Below are 25,976 nucleotides of genomic sequence, written 5' to 3'. Positions count from 1 at the left end.
ATATTTGTCAATCCATTCCAAATAATTGTTCTTTTATTCCTCTGCTTTCTGTGAGGGGTAATACGTTTGCAGATGACACTAAAGTCGGTGGAGTGGTGGACATTGTGGAAGGATGTTGTAGAACTGGGCTGACGGGCAAATGGAGTTCAATGCAAATAAATGAGAGGTGATTCACTTCGGGAAGAATAACAGGAAGGCAGAACACTGGGTCAGTGGAAACATTCTTGGTAGTGTGGATGTGCAGAGGGATCTTGGGTGTTCATGTACATAGATCCCTGAAAGTTTCCACCCAGGTTGATAGTGCTGTTAAGAAGGCATATGCTGTGTTAGGTTTTATTGGTAGAGGGATTGGATTCTGGAACCGGGACGTCATGCTGCAACTGTACAAAACGCTAGTGCAGCCTCACCTTGGAATATTGTGTGCAGTTCTGGTCACCCCATTACAGGAAGAATGAGGAAGCATTGGAAAAGGTGCAGAGGAGAGTTACCAGGATGCTGCCTGGTCTGGAGCAAAGGTCTTATGAAGAAAAGCTGAGGGACTTGGGTCTGTTCTCATTGGAGAGAAGGCGGCTAAGAGGGGATTTAATAGAGACATTGAAGATGATCAGAGGATTAGATAGGGTGGACAGTGTGAGTCTTTTTCCAGGATGATGATGTCTGCTTGTACAAGGGGATATAGCTACAAATTGAGGGGTGATAGATTTAAGACAGATGTCAGAGCAGGTTCTTTACTCAGAGTGGTAAAGGTATGGAATGCCCTACCTGCCAGTGTTGTTAATTCAACCACATTAGGGGCATTTAAATAGTCCTTGGATAAGCATATGGATGGTGTATGGATAGTGTCGAGGAATGGGCTTAGATCAGTTCACAGGTCAGTGCAACATCAAGAACCGGAGAGCCTGTTCTGTGCTGTAATGTTCCATGTTCTAAGTCAGCTAGTAATGTATTCTGCCACTTATCCCCTGATTTGATCCATTAATTTGCTATGGGACACCTTATCAAGACCATTAAATCGCTCAGGTGAATTGTATCTGCAGCATGGCCATTCTCTGCTCTCTTGTTACCCTCCAAAATTCAATAAGGTTTATCAGGTAAACTTTTCCCTTTTGAAATGAATGCTCCCTCTTCATTTTTTTTTGTTTTGTAGATGTTTCCCTTAATTTTCTCATCAATTATGTTAAGCTCTGATCTCTACATGTTCTGTTCCTTAACTTGAACTCTTAATCTTTTTCTATCAAATTATTTAATATAGGATTTTAACTTTCCAAACATCGACTGGGACTGCCATAGTGTTAAAGGTTTAGATGGAGAGGAATTTCTAAAGTGCGTACAAAACAATTTTCTGATTCAATATGTGGATGTACCTACTAGAGAATGTGCAAAACTTGACCTACTCTTGGGAAATAAGGCAGGGCAGGTGACTGAGGTGTCAGTGGGGGAGCACTTTGGGGCCAGTGACCATAATTCTATTCGTTTTAAAATCGTGATGGTAAAGGATAGACCAGATCTAAAAGTTGAAGTTCTAAATTGGCGAAAGGCCAATTTTGATGGTATTAGGCAAGAACTTTTGAAAGCTGGCTGGAGGCAGATGTTCGCAGGTAAAGGGACGGCTGGAAAATGCGAAATCTTCAGAAATCAGATAACAAGAATTTAGAGAAAGTATATTCCTGCCAGGGTGAAAGGGAAGGCTGGTAGGTATAGGGAATGCTGGATGACTAAAGAAATTGAGGGTTTGGTTAAGAAAAAGAAGGAAGCATATGTCAGGTATACACCGGATAGATCGAATGATTCCTTAGAGTATAAAGAAAGTAGGAGTATACTTAAGACGGAAATCAGGAGGGCAAAAAGGGGACATGAGATAGCCTTGGCAAATAGAATTAAGGAGAATCCAAAGGGTTTTTACAAATTTATTAAGGACAAAAGGGTAACTAGGGAGAGAATAGGGCCCCTCAAAGGTCAGCAAGGCGGCCTTTGTGTGGAGCCACAGAAAGTGGGGGAGGTGCTAAATGAATATCTTGCATCAGTATTTACTGTGGAAAAGGATATGGAAGATATAGACTGTAGGGAAATAGATGGTGACATCTTGCAAAATGTCCAGATTACAGAGGAGGAAGTGCTGGATGTCTTGAAACGGTTAAAGGTGGATAAATCCCCAGGACCTGATTAGGTGTACCCAAGAACTCTGTGGGAAGCTAGAGAAGTGATTGCTGGGCCTCTTGCTGAGATATTTGTATCATCGATAGTCACAGGTGAGGTGCCGGAAGACTGGAGTTTGGCAAACATGATGTCGCTGTTTAGGAAGGGCGGTAAAGACAAGCCAGGTGGGCCTGACCTCAGTGGTGGGCAGGTTGTTGGAGGGAATCCTGAGGGACAGGATATACATGTATTTGGAAAGGCAAGGACTGATTCGGGACAGTCAGCATGGCTTTGTGCGTGGGAAATCATGTCTCACAAGCTTGATTGAGTTTTTTGAAGAAGTAACAAAGAGAATTGATGAGGGCAGAGCAGTGATCTATATGGACTTTAGTAAGGCGTTCGACAAGGTTCAGCATGGGAGACTGATTAGCAAGATTAGATCTCATGGAATACAGGGAGAACTAGCCATTTGGATACAGAACTGGCTCAAAGGTAGAAGACAGAGGTTGGTGGTGGAGGGTTGTTTTTCAGACTGGAGGCCTGTGACCAGTGGAGTGCCACAAGGATCGGTGCTGGGTCCTCTACCTTTTGTCATTTACATAAATGATTTGGATGCGAGCATAAGAGGTACAGTTAGTAAGCTTGCAGATGACTTCAAAATTGTAGGTGTAGTGGACAGCAAAGAAGGTTACCCCAGATTACAACAGAATCTGGACCAGATGGGCCAATGGGCTGAGAAGTGGCAGATGGAGTTTAATTCAGGTAAATGCAAGGTGCTACGTTTTGGGAAAGCAAATCTTAGCAGGACTTATATACTTAATGGTAAGGTCCTAGGGAGTGTTGCTGAACAAAGAGACCTTGGAGTGCAGGTTCATAGGTCCTTGAATGTGGAGTCGCAGGTGGATAGGATAGTGAAGAAGGCGTTTGTTATGCTTTGTTTTATTGGTCAGAGTATTGAGTACAGGAGTTGGGAGGTCATGTGGCAGCTGTACAGGGCATTGGTTAGGCCACTGTTGGAATATTGCATGCAATTCTGGTCTCCTTCCTATCGGAAAGATGTTGTGAAACATGAAAGGGTTCAGAAAAGATTTACAAGGATGTTGCCAGGGTTGGAGGATCTGAGCTATAGGGAGAGGCTGAACAGGCTGGGGCTGTTTTCCCTGGAGCGTCAGAGGCTGAGGTGTGACCTTATAGAGGTTTACAAAATTATGAGGGGCATGGATAGGATAAATAGATAAAAGTCTTTTCCCTGGGGTCGGGGAGTCCAGAACTAGAGGGCATAGGTTTAGGGTGAGAGGGGAAAGATATAAAAGAGACGTAAGGGGCAACGTTTTCACACAGAGGGTGGTATGTGTATGGAATGAGCTGCCAGAGGATGTGGTGGAGGCTGGTACAATTCCAACATTTAAGAGGCATTTGGAGGGTATATGACTAGGAAGGGTTTGGAAGGATATGGGCTGGTTGCTGGCAGGTGGGACTAGATTGGGTTGGGATATGTAGTCGGCATGGACAGGTTGGACTGAAGGGTCTGTTTCCATGTTGTGCATCTCTATGACTCGATGATGTCTCTGCAGTCTTTTTGGTTCTTCTGAGCTATGTGGATGCAATTGATCTGGTTCAGGGTTTATCCTCTGAGTTGGATTGGTTTGATGCCACCTCTAGAAATATGACCAATAGAAATTAGAAACTTGATATGGGACTAATTCTGGCTATTGGAGGAAATGCGTTGACTGCTGTGCTCACTTTTGTGTGGGTTGAATCACCCTGCCTGTTACTGACCGGAAACGATGTGTATCTGGCAGAACCGATCTGTTCATAGTATTAATATTGTGGCTGCATTGGCAGACTTTGAAAACCACCTCTTCCTGAAGAAATGTTGGAACCTTTAGAGGGTGATAATACCCCATTTAAGGTGTAGTATAAAATCGGGCCATTTCGCCCACCATGTCAATTTCCGGTATTTGGAAGACCTAACAGGTTACTACCATTCCTGTTCTTTCCATCTCATCCTGAAAATGATCATTTGAGTACAATTCCAGTTCTCTTTAGAAATTAAACTACTTAGTCAGTTTCCCTTTCATGTTTGTGTGCTTCTGTTTATAATTAGCAAAATTTGTGACCTCTGGTACTGATCCTTCTGGCGATGAAAACCATTTCTCCTGATTTGATTCTTTTAAATCCCACTTCTTTGCTATAAGGGGAAAAAAATCCCAGTTTATCTTGTTTTTTTCACAGATAACTGCTCTTGTGTTATGTTGATAAATCTTCTCTGGACCCTATTTAAGGCTTGATATCCTTCCTAAAGTCTGGTGTTTGGAATTGGACAGTATTTCCAACTGGAACCTTAATAATCAGAATAACCTCCTTACCAATTATGGTGACATTGTTTTCTGCAGGCAAGTAAGTTTGGTTCATGGGCCCATGCTCAATTGATCAGTAGTGTAGACTCTGTCTTCTAAGTGTTTGTTAACAGTTGCTCAGTGATGCTCTGAAAGCAATTCAAGCACCTTTGATTATTAATTTCAGATCTCCACTTGAAAAGATGTTCTTTAACAGTTTCTGTAACATGGTTGTAAAGTATTGTTGGACAGCAAATTGAATGTACATCTTTGAGCAAATGTTCATTGATGATGTTGATTTAAAAAACAATGGGTTCTGCAGTATATTATTGAAATGGCAGTTAAAACCAGCAGTATTTTGAGCTTTACATGTCTTTGTACTTTTCCTCTTTGGCATATTCCTCTTGGGAAGTGTTGGCAAACAGAATTGGGTATGAAAGAACGAATCTACTTTTTAAAAATGTAGTATTAGGTGTGTGGTTGTTTCTCTGCTGAATAGGCGAAATAAACAATTGCCATCTGTTGCTTTGCAAGGAACATATTTTTCAGAACTGCTCATACAAATGATTAAATTTGCTGTCTGGAATTTTCCTGTAATATGGTGTAAATGATTTCTCTGTAAATCTGCAGCACTGCAACTAGGCAGTGTACATTGTGTATGTCTCATTTAGTGCTCAATGGAGACAGAAGTGCGTTCTCTGAATAGCAAGAAATTTTGGAAATGGTCATACACAGATTTTTCCTTCAGCTGTTAAATCATGGTCTATTGTGTTGACACCCTATTAGTTACAAATGAGGTATGGCAGACTGCATTTTAGGCTTTATCCAAACTGCCATTTGAAAATCTGGATTTCAAAATTGTGAGCTAATGGGAAGGACATAATTGATTATTTAATGTTGTAATTTCTTAGACTGTTTTAAATACTCCAGTTGAAAACATTAGTACTTCCATGTAACCTATTCTCTTCTGTTATTACTTTTGTTACAAAGACTTTTCATGTTTAATGTTGTTTGGAGGACTTAGGTTTTGAAGAATTGTGACAAGTGGATTTACTGTGTCTTATGAACATACATGCACTCATTCCTTTCAAGGAGGTCAATGAAAATTCCATGTGGATAGTGAAGACTTTTCAAACCAGGCTTGTGTAAATGACATGACAGATGACAACTCCTTGTTTTGCTATAATCACTTGTTTAGGGTTGTTTTGTGTAAGAGTCTTGCTTGGGAATGGTTCTTATTTTGTCTGGTTTGGTTAGAGAAAACTTGCTAAGCTGGCCAGTTGAACACACATTTCTGAAAAGAAAACCTTGTTGAATTCAGGGTGAAACCTGTTTGCTCTTTCTTTTAAAAGTATGTACTGAGTAAATTGTGTTTGTGTGACTTCAGAAACAAATGCCCATGATTAATGACTGGGTCACATATGCCAGAACATCAGAGCAATAGACTCCAACATCATGTGCTTCATCCTTTTGCCTTTAAAAATAACCCACTGTCCCAATTTATTTTTTGATTTCAGAAAGTTAATCCCTACCAGTAATCTGTTTTCTGGTTATTATCCTGAAGAGTGAATTGTGAAGTGTTTGCATGTTTTTCTTCGAAACCTATGGAGGGATAATTATGTTTATTAAGGCGCTTGTTTAGAGCCTAAATGTATTTCATTATATTTTGTGATTCCTGTGGAGTGCTGGGACTAGATTGACAATGCAGTCCCTCAGACTTTCAGTCCTTCTTAATGATTATTTACGAAAAGTTTAATATTATTAAAGTTCTGATACCATTATTTGCAATGCATTTTAGAGTAGGTGATTTCCAAAAAGGATTTCCACTCATTGTCCTCCATACGTTGTTCTAGACATTCTTGTTCATTTTTCTTTGTCGATTATATATTGAAGACATGTAATGTAAAATGTAATTTCCCTGTAATCTGCATTAGATGGCTTGAAATTAAGCAATTATTGGCTTCTAACATCATTGCTCAGTGCCTCACGTTTGGCTTTCTGCACAAGGTCTCTCATACAGCATTGTGAAGGTTTTTGTGACATTGATTGAGTGATAAATATTGACCAGGACACCTAGGTAACTCTTCTGCTCTTCAATATAGTGTTATGTAATATTTAACACACACCTTAGGGAGCACATTAGAACTAAGGCTTGATGTTTGATCCAAAAGATCTTACCTTGGACATTGAATCTGGTTGATCTAATCTGATTTTTTAATATCAATTTATTGAGTTTAATGTCATCTATTGATCATTGTATGAACAGCATTTTCACCTCTGACACACTCCCCACTTCATAAGTTGGATTCTCTGACTGTGTATGTTTCCTTTGATTCAGTATATCTGTTAGTGGCAGAGATTTTGGTTGTTTTCTTGCTGGAACCAAGTTTTAAAAATAATTTCTTCAAACAAGTTTGTTAGTCGTCTTGTTTCTTTCAAAGACTCAATATCCAATTCATTTCTCCTATGACCACTTAATTTTTTTTTTCTATACCAAATGTGTACTGTTGCAATAAATGAAAGTTGTTAGAGTCATACAGAATGTAAACAGCCCCTTCAGCCAAATGCATCCATGCTGACCAGGCCTCCCAAACTGAACTAGTCCCGGATGTAGGTTTGCTTGCTGAGCTGGAAAGTTTGTTTTCAGACGTTTCATCACCGTACTAGGTAACATCATCACTGAGCCTCTGGTTGAAGCACTGGTGCCAGGGCCTGTTTTATGTGTTTAGGTTTCCTTGGGTTGGTGACTTACTTTCCTGTGGTGACATCATTTCCTGTGATGCCATTTCCTGTTCTATTTCTTAGGGTGGTAAATGGGATCCAAGTCAATGTGTTTGTTGATAGAGTTCTGGTTGGAATGCCATGCCTTTAGGAATTCTTGTGCGTGTCTCTATTTTGGCTTGTCCTAAGATGGATGTGTTGTCTCAGTCGAAGTGGTGTTCTTCCTCATCTGTATGGAAGGATAGTAGTGAGTGGGTCATGTCGTTTTGTGGCTAGTTGATGTTCATGTACCCTGGTGGCTAGTTTTCTGCCTGTTTGTCCAAGGTAGTGTTTGTTACAGTTCTTGCAAAATATTTTGTAAATGACATAGTTTTGCTTGTTGTCTGTATAGCGTCTTTCAAGTTCATTAGCTGCTGTTTTAGTGTGTTGGTGGGTTTGTGGGCTACCATGATGCCAAGGGGTCTGAGTAGTCTGGCAGTCAGTTCTGAAATGTCTTTGTTGTAGGGGAGAGTGGCCAGGGTTTCTGGACGTGTTTTATATGCTTGTTTGTTGCTGAGAAATCAGTGGATTGTGTCCATTGGGTACCCGTTCTTTTTGAGTACACTATGTAGGTGATTTTCCTCTGCTCTGCGCAGTTCGTCTGTGCTGCAGTGCATGGTAGCTCTTTGAAATAATGTTCTGATGCAGCTTTGTTTGTGGGTGTTGGAATGATTGCTTCCGTAGTTCAGTATTTGGTCCATATGTGTTGTTTTCTTGTAGACGCTGGTTTGAAGTTCCCCATTGGCTGTTTGCTGTACTGTGACATCTAGGAATAGCAGTTTGTTGTTGTTTTCCTCCTCTTTAGTGAATTTTATGCCAGTAAAGATATTTTTGATGGTCTTGAAGGTTTCCTCTAATCTGTTTCATTTAGTGATGACAAAGGTGTCATTCATGTATCAGACCCAAAGTTTGGGTTGGATGGTTGGCAGAACTGTTTGTTTGAGTCTCTGCAATACTGCCTCTACTAAGAACCCTGATATCGGAGATCCCATAGGTGTTCCGTTGGTTTGTCTGTAGGTTTTGTTGAAGGTGAAGTGGGTGATAAGACATAGGTCCATTAGCTTGATGATATTGTCCTTGCTGATGATGTTAGTGGTATTTGGTGTATGTGTCTTTGGTTCTTCTTACAGTGTGGTCAGAGTTTTCTTGGCCAGGTCGATGTTGTTGAAAAAACTAATGTCATTTACAAAATACCTTGCAAGGACTGAAACAAACACTACATTGGACAAGCAGGCAGAAAACTACCCACCAGGATACATAAACATCAGCTAGCCACAAAACGACATGACTCATTCACTACTGTCCTTACATACAGATAAGGAAGGACACCACTTCGACTGGGACACACATCCGTCCTAGGACAAGCCAAACAGAAATGTGCAACAGAATTCCTAGAGGCATGGCATTCCAACCGGAATTCTATCAACAAACACATTGACTTGGATCCCATTTACCACCGCCTGAGAAGAAGGACAGGAAATGATATTAGGTAAAAACAATGACTGCAGATGCTGAAAACCAAATACTGGATTAGTGGTGCTGGAAGAGCACAGCAGTTCAGGCAGCATCCAACGAGCAGCGAAATCGACGTTTCGGGCAAAAGCCCTTCAGCACGCTTCAGGCTCACTGCCTTTATTCCTGATGAAGGGCTTTTGCCCGAAACGTCGATTTCGCTGCTCATTGGATGCTGCCTGAACTGCTGTGCTCTTCCAGCACCACTAATCCAGGAAATGATATACCAATCCTAGGAAACCGAAACACACAAATAGAAAGTGGGCCATGCCACCAGTGCTTCATCCAGACACTCACTGATTATGTTACCCAGTATGGTGTTGAAATGTCTGAAAACAAACCTTCCAGCTTAGCGAACAAACCTACACCCAGAACCTCAACCTGAGCTACAAATCTTCTCAAAACTTGCTGAACTAGTCCCATTTGCCTGCATTTGGCCCTTATCCCTATAAACCCTTTCCTGTTCATATAACTGTCTAATTGTCTTTTAATTGCTGTCACCTTCTTGATATTTCAGAAACCTATCTACCTCTTCCTTAAGCAGCTTAGTGTTCTAAAAATCTCTAAGGTATACAATTCCACAAAATCAATTTTTAACTACCTGCTGTGGATGTTGTGTTCCATATTTTTATTTATGTTGTGCCAAGGTTTTCTCCCTTGGTTTCCTATTGAAGTTTTAAGCTGAGATTACGATCAATTCTACCTGGAAACCAATTCATGAATTTATTTTGTTTTGTTCAGAGAGTATATATGTATAAAATATATGTCCATGTTGTCTGGTGTTGCTACACAAGCTGTTGTGCATGTTGTATAAGACTTATTGTGTTTGTTTGACCAGTAGTGTAGTGACTCAGTCCAACAATATATGAATGACTGACAGTATGGTAAACTTCTGTTTGGTTTAAACTAAATTTATTGCTCAAATTTTAAGTTGCGTACAAGTAAAAATTTCAATAGAAAATTAGATAATTATCTAGAGAGAAATTGGAGAGCTCTTGGGAAAAGTCTGGATGAATGGGACTAGAATTTCTCTTGCAGAGAATTGGAATGGAAACAACGGGCTGAATACTCTCCTGTGTCAGCCACTCTGTGTGCATTCGCAAAACAGCACTGACTACCTCCTGTCAATTTAATAGTTGGCCAGTGCTGAGTGTTCCCTTAATCCGCATGATAATGAGTACAGTACAGGAGAAATCTGTTTGGTAGGTCTAATACAGAGAAACCTCAATTATATGAAGGACACAGGAGGGTGGTATCTTGTTCCGTTAATTGAATACTGGATAACATAGTTAGCTAAGCATCAGGACCTTGCGATCTTGATCCAATAATCCGAAATTTGGTTAATCGAATGCCGGGATAATCAAGGTTTCTCTGTATGTATCTATAACCATATGTCATGACTCTCTCCTTACCAGTCTGTACTGGGGGGAGGAGGGAGGAGAAATGTTTCCTGTGCAGTTTGACTGGGAGTGGGCTCTCTCATGTGGTCTGTCTAGCTTGGAGGTCGGGTCTTTTTGTATGGTCTACCACTGCAAGATCCTTTTGATTTTGACATTTATTTTTGGATAGCTGGTAATTGACATCTGAAGTTTCTATCTATATCTGTTAACTTGGTGCACAATTCAATATTTTGCTGCTGTTGACCATACTCACTCTAAGCACCACTCTCCTATCACCTAAATGCAAACCTACATTTCCTTTTGGTTTGTTTTTCAAATTCTCGGTCATGAACAGCTGCAAACATCCCTATGTCTATAATTGCCTCGAGCTTTCAAATGTAGAGGGCATCTCTGTTCCTGGAATTCTAGACTCCCGTGCTCCTCTACTTTTAGTTGCTCCATTTGTTGTACTTTCATTTGCACAGGGTCCAAGTTCTGGAACCCCTCCCTACACCCCTCTGCTTATTCACCCTTCCTTCCTCCTTTAAGACATTTTTTACAACCTGAAGCAAACACAGTGCTGGAGAAATTCAGCTGATCTGGCAGCTTTTATGGAGAGAGAAACGTTTAGCATTGAGAGTCTGGTCTGACTCTTCAACTGTAGAGGAATCAAACTGGATTTGAAACATTAACTTTGTAGGGGAAAACATATAGAACAGTAATGGGGTTATCTAAACATTATTGATAAAGCAGGAGATCTATATAACAAGGGAATGATAGTAACCATAATTGACTTTAATCAACATATAGACTAGGGAAACTACATTAGCAACAATAATGTGACTGATGAAGTCCTGGAGTGTTTTAAAAAAAAATTGTTTTAGACCACTGAGGAACCAACTAGGGAACAGGCTATTCTAGTTCTTAGATCAAGCAATGATAATTTGTTATCATTTCAAGTTCTACTATGACTCTTCAGAATCTCTTGGAACCTTCCTCCATGACCAAGCATTTTTTCGCATTTGTGCTGTCACCTTATCTGGGTTAATCTCGTGCTTTGGTTTGTTCCTTGAAACATCTTGGAAAATTTCTTTTGGTTTAATTATGCTATTTTATTTAAGTTGTAGACAAACTCATTCTGGTTATAATAGAGATGATGTTAGATATTTCTTGAGGGAAGAGTATGATATTGAGTGAAGCCATTTAGTAGCATTGTTTTTCTGCCTAATTTTTCCCTCAAGTGATTTATTTAACTAGTAATCAAGAAACCTATTATTATGAAAATAAGTGCTTTAGCATGTTGAGTCTTTCTGCTTCAGATGTAAAGTGTTGAAAAAGTTTGTAGAGATTTTTATCTTTTATAGTCACAAATTAATATGTTTAAGAAAAGCTTTTCTTTTCCAGTATGGTGTGGCACTAAGCCAGATATGCTAGGGAGGTTCTTGGGTGGAACTCTGCTTTATGCTGAGCTGAAAACGAATGCTGCCATTGATCTAAACATTGTGGGGCAAAGTAGAAGAATAATTAATTCTTTACTTGGCATAGAAGAGCACCTGTTTTAATTGCTCCCTGCATCCATTCATCATCATATCTGCATAAAGAAAGTGGACATACTCCCTTGCACTCAACAAGAAAAAGGAGCAAGTCTTATTGACACCACTGTCTGATTTGTGATAGTTTGGGTGAAAATAAGGAAATAGCCTACCTGTTCTGCATTATTGCTCTGTTAAAATATCTCTCTCCCTCTCACTTTTGAAAATTTTCCTCAAATCACTTTAGGGTGCATTGGTTTATTACTATTTTTTGGCTGTGAAGATATCTTGTCCTCATACATTGTCATTGATGTGAAGTGGCATTTGTGATCAGAGTGAGAGTTTGATTTTACTCTAGAAAAGTTATTGTGGCCTTGTTTTGATTTTTTTTGCCAGGCAGCTTGGTTGTCATTGCCAACTTGTAGAAAACTGAAGGACGCTGGACAAGCTCTATGTTGCCATTACAAAGTACAGCATGTCTGTACGTAGAAAAGGGGGGTGGGGGGAGGAATTAGGTTGGTGCCAGCTGTCTGCAACTTGCATTTTTAAATCCTACCTGGGCAATGAGCAAAACAAAATGTCTGGAAACGTAATTACATCTAGTAATTTATTTCCAATTAATTGGGCAAAACCAATTTTTCACTGACATTGTCACCTCGGATCATTATTGTCCGTTTGTTTATATATCTGCCATATGCATTAGAGTCCCTCCGCAATTATTTGGTTTAATTTTCAGATTACTGAAATATGAGTACTCCTGTTTTTAAATACATTTGAAATTGCGGATTGCTTGCAAAAAGATATTGGACCTATAAAAAGCAATGCTGAAGCCAAGTTACAATAGTGAAGCAAGGAGAGAGAAAACCTACAATGTTAATTTGTAGGATTGCCTCGAACAAATTTCCCTGGTAAACTGAAGCTGAGCGGTGATCACGTGAATCTTTTCAGGCTGAGCCACAGCAGATGTTAGCCTGACATGTAAAGGATGCAATTCTCAAAGGCTTGACTAGCCAGCCCGTGTACTAATTAGCAATAAATATGCCTTTTGTTTAAACTGCAGTTTTAAATCTGCTTGTTTCCTTAAATTCCTAAAGTGAATACAGCTACTTCAATTAAAATTGTAGCCTGTCTTGGACCGGAAGAGCTTGCTTGTTTTTTTTTAAAATCCAAGGCTCTGTTTGTATTCGCACCTCGGATTCCTTAAACCAGCGAGTTGCTTAGCTCACCTGGGTCATGTGGTGCAGCGTTCAACAGCAGTGAAGAATCAGGCTGAAGGAAGTGGAAATCAACGGGGGTTCATCTTGAATTCTGCTTTAGTGGCTCAGTAAACAGACCAGAAAATGCCATCGGCAGAGGCTGTGACGATGTCTACCATCCACCACCTGACCTCTACCACATTACAAGGTGCATGATCCAGGCAAAAATGTAGATTGTTGAAGAAAGATGTTGGGAAGGGTTGTGTACTGTTAAACTGTGACTGTTGATTTTTTTTTGATCTGAAGGAACGTTAGGTTACATAGATATGCAAAACAAGGGCTCAGTATATATGACTCCAGTAATTCTATAAATGATGGCTTGAATGCTCTGCAGCTTTTTTTTTCGGCATAATGTATAGCTTTTGACTGCCTTTGATATGTGTGCATTTAACTCATTCCTGTCTTGCAGCTAAACCAGCTCACTGTCTCCATTGATGCTCATCTTCATGGATGTGTTATGCACTGCTGCATTTTCATGTATATGGCATTGTGTTGATTTTGTCCCTTGATTTTAATTTTGTGTACTGTTAATATTTATGGCAGCATGTGATGGCAAGGAAGCATTTGTTATTAATGATGAGCAATGTCTGGACATCATGAATGCAGTATTTCATGCACTCATGTTTCCTTTGTTAGCATTCTTTGTTAACCCTTCAGAGCAATTTCATGACCAGGCAATTTTGTTGAGCAGTGTGAACTAAAAAAAAATCTCCTTCAGACAGTGGCGTCTCCACCACTGAAAACGAGTACTATAAACCAGTTTTTTTTGTCAACAAATCTTGCAGCAGAAAGTCAACTCATTCGATTGATTTTACTAAAAAGGGACCTGTCCCCATGTACAACTACATAAAATGTAAAGTTTCTTTTTTTGAAAGTGACGTATCCGTTGTCAGGATGAATTTGCCCAGATAGTGATCCCTTGTGTCTGAGCTGAACGATGGGTTTCAGGGCTGTTTGACTATTTATAGTACTCTCTTTACACTTGCAGCAAGAAATGTCATAATCCTGCACTTATTTTTCTCCTTAATCTGGGGTACTTGGGTTTGTTGTATATCTGTTATGGCCCTTGCCGAAGTTTATGTGATTACCAATGCTGAAATGCTTAATTTAATCTGTTTGGGGATAGCAAAAGGGACTGCTGTAAATTATTCTTGCAGTTCAATATTCCAGAGCTGTGTAAAGGGAAAAACAATTTAAATATGCCACAGCTCTAAATGTATTTAACATATCCTTAGTTCATCATTTGACTGAGTCAATGTACATGCCATCTTTACTGGCATTTCGAATATTAAGCATATACTTTGTTAATTGTATTTTCAAGTATGTAGCACAGGCCTTGCCTTTTTCCAAATGAAATCTATTTTGCTTAACTTTTTTTTTATTTTCCCCCTGTATATTCATCCCCAAATTCTTCAGTATAATTTGAAAATCTCTTTGGGTGGTGGCCAACAGCAACACTCCTCTGGTATTTCATGCCAGTATTTCATTTTTTGAAAATGGCTTTGGAGAGTAGAGGTTATTTATTTGGTAATTGAAGTGACAAGAGCTGAATCAGAAAGTGCCTTTATTCGATATCCATGTTTGCAAAATGTTAGCAAGAGTCGAAGATGATAACTAGGTGCAGGAGCCAAAGGCCTTGAACACAAGGTCCCAGTATGGGGGCACTACTAGGCTGTGTTGTTTCACAACATACAGAATTTGGAACTTATTTGCAATGCCTTATCACTTCTTTTACTCAGCATTGTGAAGGTGTGGACCTACTAATCAGAGGTCATGAAGAGGTATTGAATCTGCTTTCCATTGAGACTGAGAAGGGTAAGAGAAGATCCAATACTGAAGGGCTTTGATGATGGAATGATAGGGAGGGATTGTTACTGTGTTGTGGTCATTTTATGGGGATCAGAGGGTTCTGTGCAAATACATTTCCCCTCATTAGGAATTATGTGATGAAGTAGGGTCAGGTTTGAATTCATCACCTGAGGAATTTGGGTGAGGTTTTAGAACGTGGAAGTTTGTCAAAGGGAGGTGTTGAGGCGGAGGCAACTGTGTTCTTTTCATAAGACGTATTAGCTTAACTGCAGGGAGATGTATGGTTGTGTGGTGAGTGGGATTAGTTCTTGACTGCTCCAATAAAGCTTGACACTGAGAATGGGTCAAATGTTTGCTTTCTGTGTTGCAAGTTTTCTGGTTTCTGTTGAGTTGAATATTAAGATAGATTCTGATAAGAAAATATTTGGGCTTAACCATTGAAGAAGTCCCTGCAGGTACTCCAGGAAAAGAGGATTTGTGACTTGCCACTGCTTTGTAAATCACAACAAAAGAACTCTACTGAAAGGTTTATCTGTTTTCTGGTTTAATACTTCTGTGCAGCACTATTCACTAGCATATAGTTTACACTGGAATGGAAATTCTCTTAAAATAGCCATTCAAATTGCATTATTGATCAGTTGCATTTCAAGTTGCTTAGGTTTAACTACAAAATTAATTTTCTTAGATTTGTTTATTCCCTTATGCCAACATTTCTGTAAACTGTTGAATATAATGGCATAAACTGTTTAAGTTCCTGGATTTGTTCATCCTTCAATGTTGTGGCTAAACCCAATAACAGTAGGAGCAATTCTTTTGCCCTACTTGCCAAGCCCCGCCTCCTCTTGCTGGTGCAGTCTCCTGATGGCTGTGTATCTAGATTAGAGTGGTGCTGGAAAAGCACAGCAGTTCAGGCAGCATCCGAGGAGCAGTAAAATCAACGTTTCGGGCAAAAGCCCTTAATCAGGAATACAGGCAGAAAGCCTGAAGGGTAGAGAGATAAATGAGAGGAGGGTGGGGCTGGGAAGAAAGTAGCATGGAGTACAATAGGTGAGTGGGGGAGGGGATGAAGGTGGTAGGTCGAGGGGGGGAGAGAGGGTGGAGTGGATAGGTGGAAAAGAAGATAGGCAGGGTAGGACAAGTCATGGGGACAGTGCTGAGTTGGAAGTTTGGAACTAGGGTGAGGTGGGGGAAGGGGAAATGAGGAAGCTGTTGAAGTCCACATTGATGCCCTGGGGTTGAAGTGTTCCGAGGCGGAAGATGAGACGTTCTTCTTCCAGGCGTTCTGGTGCTGAGGGAGTGGCGGTGAAGGAGGCCCAGGACCTCCATGTCCTTGGCAGAGTGGCAGGGGGAGTTGAAATATTGGGCCACAGGGCGGTGTGGTTGATTGGTGTGGGTGTCCCAGAGATGTCCCCTAAAGTGCTCTGCTAGGAGGCGGCCAGTCTCCCCAATGTAGAGGAGACCACATCGGGAGCAATGGATACAATAAATGATATTGGTGGATGTGCAGGTAAAACTTTTGGATGTGGAAGGCTCCTTCATTGCTGTGTATGACCTGGGGCTGATTGCATACTAGGTCTAACAAACCTAAGACAGGCTCTCATAAGTTGTTTGGCTTTTAGGGAGAAGCTGTATAGACCAGTGAGGGCAAAACTATTTACTAGACCTGCACATATTGACTGAATTGCTGGCTGCTAGGATACATGGGCACTTTTTAATATATCTTTTGGAGACTCTTAGTAGTTTGTGGACTTTTGGACTTGGGAACACCACATGGTTCTTGTCTTTATCAACAATTTTGACTTGAATTGTACAAACAAATTTAACTGTTGATTTTCTGGAAACATCTGGCAAATAAATTTGAAAATCCACAATTTTTGAAACTTGGTTGCACAATACTCATGAAGTAACAAGTGAGTAAAGAATAAACTACCGAATTAAAATACAGTCTAGCAAATCTGGAAGCCTGGCATTCAGTGCCCACCTTCTTGTTAGAATACAAGATATGCAATAGATTGTTTAAAAAGCATAGATCCCTTATTAGGCATTTGCTCAAAGAGTGGAATTGTGTTGTGTGTAGTATGTGGAGTAGCTGCAAAATATTGTCTTTTTAGTCTTTAGGTCACTTGGGGTACTGTTGCCTCAGAATCGAAAAGTTGTGGGTGTAAATTGTATTCTAAGCCTTGGAACTAGACTGCATTAGTGCCAAGTGGGAATGATGCATTTTAGAACATAGAACATTACAGCGCAGTACAGGCCCTTCAGCCCTCTGCACCAAGCTGTGAAGCAAATCTGAAACCCATCTAACTTAAACTATTCCATTTTCGTCCATATGTCTACCCAGTGATCATTTAAATGCCCTTAAAGTTGGTGAGCCTACTATTGTTGCAGGCAGTACGTTTCACGCCCCGCTACTCCCTGAGTAAAGAAACTACCTCCTGACATCTGTCCTATATCTATCACCTCTCAATTTAAAGCTTTAGATTAGATTAGATTACTTTACAGTGTGGAAACAGGCCCTTCAGCCCAACAAGTCCACACCGACCCACCGAAGCGCAACCCACCCATACATTTACCCCTTCGCCTAACACGGGTCGCTTAACACGGGCCACCTAACCTGCACGTCTTTTGTACTGTGGGAGGAAACCGGAGCACCCGGAGGAAACCCACGCAGACACCGGGTGAATGTGCAAACTCCACACAGTCAGTCACCTGAGGCGGGAATTGAACCCGGGTCTCTGGCGCTGTGAGGCAGCAGTTCTAACCACTGTGCCACCATGCCGCCCAGCTATGCCCCCTCATGCTAGCCATCACCATCCGAGAAAAAAGGCTGTCACTATCCACTCTGTCTAACCCTCTGATTATTTTATGTCTCAATTAGGTCACCTCTCATACTACTACACTCCAATGAAAACAGCCTCAAGTCCCTCAGCCTTTCCTCATAAGACCTTCCCTCCATACTAGGCAACATCCTAACAAATGCCCTCTGAACCCTTTCCAAAACTTCCACATCCTTCCTATAGTGCAGTGACCAGAACTGTACGCAATACTCCAAGTGCGGCTGCACCAGAGTTTTGTACATCTGCAGCATGACCTCATGGTTCCGAAATTCGATCCCTCTATTAATAAAAGCAAACACACCATCTGCCTTCTTAACAATCCTATCAACCTAAGTGGCAACTTTGAGGGATCTAGGTACCTGGACACTGAGATCTCTCTGCTCATCTACATTACCAAGAATCTTACCATTAGCCCAGTAGTTTGCATTCCTGTTACTCCTTCCAAAGTGAATCATCTCTCACTTTTTCGCATTAAACTCAATTTGCCACGTCCATTTTGTTATCTTTCAAATTTTATATCAAACAACCCACATAATTGGAATGAATAAACTATATCTTTGCTATATAGTTCCATGTTCTGTGACAAGAAGGACTCAATCCATATATTAAACCTTCAATTTCAATCCAGGTCTCAGCCTCTTGAATGGGTTAGTTGATTTTTTGCTGCTGTTTACTGCTTGGGAAACATTCAAGTTGCTAAGAGTCAGATTGTTAGGCTCTTTTTCTTGAGATTCTTACACACTTGATGTGACTGCAAGACACCAACTTCTGTGAACAGCCAAACTTGATTAAGCAAGTTCAGGCTTTGGAGGAACCCTTAACGCTGCTTCGTAAACATTGTGAAGCAGTGCCTCTCTGAACAAAGGAACCAGTTCTTCCTTTATACAAAATTTTTACATCACAGTCAGTAATGCCCATAAGACAACCACCAGCCACACACTCAGTCACATGCCACTGAAGACTTGACCATTTCCAGAAACAATGTAATTGAGATCATTCCTTAATGGCAAGATCTGTTGTAAATCGTTTTTTTTAAACTGCAGGGTGTAATCAGAATTTTAATTTCAATGTTCTTATTGATTCTGAATAGGAGATGCCCATGTCAATTTTTTAACATTGTACCTGCAAGACAGAGAAACCTACCACCCTAACCTTGGGGCATCCAATTTCTTGCAGGTCAGCAGAGCAAATTAACCCCTTAATATCTCAAGATCGAGCTCCCTTGTGAATTCAAGCTGGCTGTACATGCTATGGAGAATGACAACCTCAGAACTTTTGCCCACCACCTGTTTCTGGCATGATTAATCTTTATAAGCTTATGTTTCCATCACAATTTTTAGAGGTAGTATACCTACTGATGTGTACTTAATGAGTCTGGAAATATCCTTTCCAGCTAGCACTACTTTATTGATGGCTCTCCATCCCTGCTGCCATGAGTGATTTTAGAATATTGCCAATCCATTCAAAATAAATGGCCTAGGGTTACAGCCAGCAGTAAAACAGTGCCAATCAGAAAATCTAGGCAGGTATCCTTCAGATAGCCATTTTTAGTTGAAAAGCAAACTAAACCACTATAAAGTCACCCCATAGCCCCCAGCGCTCCAGGGAAAACAGCCCTGGCCTGTTCAATCTCTCTTTGTAGCTCAAATCCTCCAACCCTGGCAACATCCTTGTAAATCGTTTCTGAACACTTTCAAGTTTCACGACATCTTTCCGATAGGAAGGAGATCAGAATTGCACGCAATATTGCAAAAGTGGCCTAACCAATGTCCTGTACAGCCGCAACATGACCTCCCAACATATATACTCAGTACTCTGACCAATAAAGGAAAGCTTACCAAATACCGCCTTGACTATCCTATCTACCTGTCACTCTACTTTCAAGGAGCTATGAACCTGCACTCCAAGGTCTCTTTGTTCAGCAACACTCCCCAGGACCTTCCCATTAAGTGTACAAGTCCTGCTAAGATTTGCTTTTCCAAAATGCAGCACCTCACATTTATCTCAATTAAACTCCATCTGCCACTCGTCAGCCCAATGGCCCATCTGATCAAGATCCTATGTAATCTGAGGTAACCTTCTTTGCTGTCCAGTACACCTCCAATTTTGGTGTCATCTGCAAACTTACTAATTATACCTCTTAAGCTCACATCCAAATCATTTATATAAATGATGAAAAGTAGAGGACCCAGCTTTGATCCTTGTGGCACTCCACTGGTCAGAGGCCTCCAGTCTGAAAAATAACCCTCCATCACCACCCTCTGTCTTCTACCCTTGAGCCAGTTCTGTATCTACTAATCAAAACCAAGAGTAGAAACTGTAAACCACAGGCCCTGATGTACTGCTTTGTACACCCTTCTGTCCTACGTCCTGATCAAATCACGCACTTAACTATGTCCATAGAACAGACTATATTGGACTTGGTATTGTGTAGAATAACGGGATTTGAATTAATTGATGACTCCAGAGTAGGAGTGACCATGACATGATTGAATTGTACATCCAGTTTGAAAGAGAGAAGGACTGGTCCAAGACTTTTATTTTAAACTTAATGGCAATTTGTGGGTGTGAAAACTTAGCTAGCCAAGGTGAACTATGAAATAAGGCGTAGGAATTAATCAGTAGAGATGTAGTGGCAGGCATTTAAAGATATATTTCAGAATAAGTGCAATCTTGATATAAAGAAAATTCCAAGGGTGATTCACCACATGGTTAAGTAAAGCAGCGAAGAAAAGTATCATACTTGAGGAAATAGTACGATTGTGGCACGTCAGAGGACTATTTATAATTGAAAGAGCACTACAAAATTCCATGCAAGGACTGCCACAAACACTATCGTAGGACAAACGGGAAGAAAGTTAGCCACAAGGATACAAGAACACCAGCTAGCCACAAAAAGACACGACCCCCTCTCCCTCGTAGCCCTACACACGGATGAAAAAAACCACCATTTCAACTGGGACAACACATCTATCCTGGGACAGGCTAAGCAAAGAAATGCCAGAGAATTCCTAGAGGCCTGACACTCCAACCACAACGCCATAAACAAACACATAGATCTAGATACCTCAGAAAATGAACAGGAAATGACATCACCACAAACCCCAGGAACCCCATCCAGGACAAACATTTAAACAGAAAGCAGGAGACAACAGCTTTGCTTCACTTGGAGGTCGCCACTGATGATGTTACCTAGCCAGGTAATGAAATGTCTGGATATCAAACCTACAGCTCAGTGAGCAAACCTACACCCTAAAAGCACTAGACAATGATTAAAAGATCAATCAGGACAAATAAATTAGAGAATAATAGCTAGCTGGCTAGAAATGTAAAAACAGCAAGAGGTATTATGAGACTGTATCTCTTTATTTTCTGTTTCTAATTGAGGACGGAAATGAGAAAGTAAGACCATGAGACTCTGGGCAGAATTAGCCCATTCAGCCTAGCAAGTCTGCTCTGCCATTTAATCGTGTTTCTCAACACAGTTCTCCTGTCTTCTCACAATGCTTGATCCCCTTACCAATCAAAAATATCTATCTCTATCTCTGTCTTAAATGTACTCAGTGACTTGGCCTCCACAGCCCTCCTGTGGTAGTGAGTTCCATACGTTAACCACTCTATGACTAAAGAAATTCCTCCTCATCTCCATTCTGAAGGGTCATCCCGTCATTCTAAGGCTGTGCTAGTCTCCTAGTCTCTTCTAGTGGAAACATCATCTCCATGTCCACTTTATCTAGGAATCTTAGTATTTTGTAAATTTGAATCCGATTCCCCTCATTCTTGTGTACATCCATTGTGTACAAACCTAGAGTCCTCAACTGGTCGTCATATGAAAATCCCTACATTTCTGGGATTGTTCTTGTAAACCTTCACTGGGCCTTCTCCAATGATAGTACAGCTTTCCTTAGAAATGGGGCCCAAACTTTTCACAATATTACAAATGACTAGAGCGTTATACAGCCTCAGCAGTACATTTCTGCTCTTGTATTCAGACCTCTTGAAATAAATCCTAACATTGCATTTGCCTTCCTAACTGCCAACTGAACCTGTGCTAACTTTGAGAATCTTGAAGTAGGATATGCAAGTCCCTTTTTGCTTTAGATTTCCAAAGTCCTTCCCCATTTAGAAAATAGTCTGCATCTCTAGTGCATGATGCATTACCTCTCACTTTCCCGCATTGTATTCCATCTGTCACTATTTTGTCCACTCTCTTAGCCTGTCTAACTTTTCTGTAGCCTCCTGCTTCCTCAGTACTACTTGTCCCATCACCTACGTTTGTCATCTGCAAACTTAACAGTAATGTCCTCAGTTCCTTTGTCTGGATTACTAATATAACTTGTGGATAGCTGTTGTTCCAACATGGGTTTTTGCAAAATTCAAATAGTCAGTGGCTGCCATTCTGAAAAAGACCCCCCAGTCAGCCAGTCCTCTATCATGCCAGTACCTTGCCCCAAACACCAAGGGCACCTTAGCAGCCTTCTGTGTGGCCCTTTTTCAAAGGCTTTCTGGAAGTCCAAATAAATTACATCCAATGGCTCTCCTTTGTCTAACTAGCTCATTACCTCCTCAAAGAAGTTAGGCATGACCTCACCTTGACAAAGCCATGCTGCCATACTCCTAAATATCATCTTGAATAATAAACTCCAAAATGTTGCCAATGATTGAAGTCAGGCAAACTAACAGTTTCCTGTCTTCTGCCTCCCTTCTTAAACAGTCTGTTAAATTAGCCATTTTCCAGTCCTTTGGGACCATCCTAACTGCAGTGATTCCTGAAAAATCACCAAGCCATGTACAGTCTCCTTAGCCATCTCTTTTCTGAAATTTATGGGTAAAATAACATTTTAAAAAATTGTTCCATGGTTTGAAAGTTTAATTTAATACTCATTGTGACCACTGTCCTTTTATAAAGGTGCGTGGCACCGTGGCACAGTGGTTAGCACTGCTGCCCCACCGTGCCAGAGACCCGGGTTCAATTCCCGTCTCAGGCGACTGACTGTGCGGAGTTTGCACGTTCTCCCCGTGTCTGCGTGGGTTTCCTCCGGGTGCTCCGGTTTCCTCCCACAGTCCAAAGATGTGCAGGTCAGGTGAATTGGCCATGCTAAATTGCCTGTAGTGTTATGCAAGGGCTAAATGTAGGGGTATGGGTGATTTGCGCTTCGGCGGGTCGGTGTGGACTTGTTGGGCCGAAGGACCTGTTTCCTCACTAAGTAATCTAATCTAATCTATGGGTTACAGCAGTGTTTGCAGACTAACTGGAACCTATGGAGCTTTGGTTGGTAACAAGAAGCTGATCGATTTTGTGGGCAAGTGATCAGTGATTGATGACAATGGGTCTGTCTGTCTGTCTGTCAACAAGCATGTCACTGGTTTTCAGATAATGAACAGCTTGGAGCTAGGAGCAAGATGTGGAGAAGCTAGTGGATTTTCACTGTCCAGGAATGCTTCCTCTGTTCTCTGCAGTAAGCCCCTTTTAACCTACAGAAAACAAGGTTATTGTTCCTTCAGTTTCTGGAAGCTGCGACTCTTAATTGATAAGCTAGTGACCTGTTTGAGTGAGCCAGCCATTCTGTGCCTTTTTGCAGACCAGAGGAATCATTCAGAAAATGACGATGGAGAAGCAGCATTCTGACCAGTGTAGGAATCATCTCAGTAAGCTTTGTGAACTGGTGACATTGGGTCGTTCTCTCAAATTTTTCCTGCAGTCGATAACATATCTTTTTGTGTGAGTGAGTGAAAGTAAGGGGGAGTTTATAAAGGAATTAACGTTTTAATTAGTGTTATGTGGTGATTGTTTGTTTATAATTGTTTACCTGTGGCTAAGAGTCTAATTACTTAGAATAAGTACTAATTCTTGTTAAGTATAGAAAACTGGTCCATGATTTCTGTCAAACTGAATCTGAAAATTAGGAAATCTTCATATATTTTTAAAAATCTTTAACTTGTGTGATGACCGTTGATTCCCAGTGAGATGTGACAGTATACTTATAAAAAGTGAAGTTAGCATTTAGTCCTCGAGAGGGTGAGCATGGGAGTTCACGATAGGTAATTAGGACATTAGGTAATTATGATGAATGACCTTTTTCTCTGCCTTCACAATAAAGAATATAAAAAAAACTCTAATACCTGTAAATCAGGAGGTTGGTGGACAACAAAAATACGGTAAAATTATAATTTTTAGGGGAGCAGGGAAGTCTGGCATGGGGAATGTTTAAGATTGATGATTAGGATGATTATAGATGTGCACTCAAAATAATTAGGAAGACCCAGCACAATTTTCTGAAAGAGAAGACTTGTTTAACCAATTTATTGGAATTCTTTAAGGGAGTAAAATGGCATTGTGTAGTGTCTCTGTCACAACTGCCCCAGGGGTGTGTAACAACATTTCCGAGCAGGTTCATTAGAAAAATAGATTTAGAGTAACATGAGCCTTGGTGCGCAGTGGTAATGTCTCTACCCCTGCACCAGGAGGTCGGAGTTCAAATCCCCCTGCTCTAAAGGTATATAATAACATCTCTGAATAGGTTGATTAGAAAAAGTAGATTAAATAACAAAAAGAGTAACATAGGCTGCAGTGTGGTGCCATGATAGTGTCTCAACACTTAGACCAAGAAGCCTGAGTTCAAGTCCCATTTGCTGCAGAGATGAGTTGTAACATCTCTAAATAAGGTGATTAGAAAAATAGGTTAAATTGCAAAAGGTAAAAAAAAAATGAATAACATGGGCTGTCTTGTTGCACAGTTGTAGTGTTCTACCCCTGGACCTGGAGGCTCTGATTCAAGTCCTACCTAGGTTCAATATAAAAGTTTTAACAATTAGTGGAGCAGTGTGCACTGTTGATAAAGGGAGGCCTGAAGATGCAAAATACTTAACAGAAGGCATTTACTAAGGCTATTATAGAAAATTCAAATCTTATGGTCAAGGGGATAACATATTAGCATAGTCAGAAGATTTGGTTTTTCAAATCAGGGAATAGGTCTTTCCCTGATTTGCAAGATGTTACCAGTGGAATTCTACTGGGTTCTGTGGTGGGGTGTTAATTTTTTTTACAATTTATAGCAATGATTAAATGAGTAGTAGTGAAGGCATGGTAGCTAAATTGACATCAAGCAAGGTGAGAAAGCATGTTGTGAAGAAATCAGAAGGAACTTACAAGCAGATAGATAGGTTGAATGAATGGGCAAAAACCTAGCAGGTGGAGTATAATGTGGTCACGTGATGTTCACACTAGCAGGAAGAATAACAAAGTATACTATTTAAAAAAAGAACAGCTGTGAAATTCTGACTTGTTTATAGGTGTTTTCATGCATGAATCACAAAAGTTAGCAAGCAGGTACAATGGGAACCTATCTTTTTATTATGAGACTAAGCAAAGAAAGATGTTATGATTCAATTATACAGAGCATTGGTGAAGTCTCTTCTTGAGTATTGCATAGAACTTTGTGCTCTCCTTATTTAAGAACGAATGTAAATGCCCTGGAGGCAGTTCATAGGAAGATTACTAGATTGGTAACTGAAGTGAGTGGGTTGTTATTATGGGGAATAATTGGACAGGGTGGGCTTGTTTTCACTGCACTTTAGAAGAACACACATGATTTGTTTGAAGTGACGGTGATTTAGGAGAAGTTTATTCTGTGATCTGCCCAGAATTGGGCAGCATCGTTTTACAATAAGGAATTGCCCCTTTAGGGCAGAGAGGAGGGAAGTCTTTTTGACGTTTGAGAGACTTTGGAACTGTTTACCTCAAAAGATGGTGGAAGTGGTATATTTGAATATTTTTAAGGTGAAGGTTGATTCCCCTGCTGAACAATAATCTAAGGTTAAAGGGTACAGAATCAAGGTTTAAGGGTACACAAGTAAATCAGCAGTGATCTAGTTGAATGGCAGAACAAGCTCAAGGGGGCAAAATGTCTACGAAAGCTTTTTCATATACTTGTATGTGAACCATTTAAATTCTAGGGAATGAATTCCTAATCCATTTAGCCCCAGTTTAACCCTTGAAGTCCATGTAATATCCCAGCAAATTGAAGCTGCCCTCTTTTTCACAAACAAAAGATTTTTGCTAAGGTGGTGGTAGGGAGGGGTGCTGCTGTTGGTATTCCACGTGCAGTCTAACTAGGATTTTGTGTAACCAAAATGTGACTCGTATGCAGTGGTATTCTGGTCCTTTGGATATAAATGACAGATATGTGTTATCCATTTTGATTATTTTCTGTACCAGTTTTTAATATTGTAATGGTCTATGTGTTAGGACCCTCCAACTTCTTTGGACTTCCACTTAATTACATTCGTTTCTAGCTTTTTACCATTTGGAAAATATCCAGTTTTAACCTTTCAGTTCCAAAATGAATGACCTCACATTTGGCTATGTTGAAATCCATTTGTCAGATTTGTCCATTGACTGAATTTAGCAACGTCT

At 40.4% G+C, this 25,976-nt stretch overlaps 1 protein-coding gene across 3 annotated transcripts in view; it reads left to right on the top strand.

Annotated features, from left to right (window-relative positions):
• LOC140465027 (protein Jumonji-like) overlaps window positions 1–25,976 on the top strand; it is a 449,631-nt gene that overhangs the window by 217,338 nt on the left and 206,317 nt on the right. The window contains exon 1 of one of the 3 annotated variants that reach the window (XM_072560823.1): window positions 12,879–13,062. The exons of the other annotated variants lie outside the window; for them this stretch is intronic. Within the exon in view, the coding sequence (XP_072416924.1) occupies window positions 12,999–13,062 (64 nt within the window). The 5' untranslated portion in view covers window positions 12,879–12,998. Of the gene's footprint in view, window positions 1–12,878; window positions 13,063–25,976 lie in introns of those variants that run through there. 3 annotated transcript variants of the gene reach the window in all.

The sequence above is a fragment of the Chiloscyllium punctatum genome, chromosome 41 (genome assembly GCF_047496795.1).
Source record: "Chiloscyllium punctatum isolate Juve2018m chromosome 41, sChiPun1.3, whole genome shotgun sequence".
NCBI lineage: Eukaryota > Metazoa > Chordata > Chondrichthyes > Orectolobiformes > Hemiscylliidae > Chiloscyllium > Chiloscyllium punctatum.
Note: the sequence above shows the minus strand (reverse complement) of the source record. Positions and strands in the feature narration are given on the sequence as shown.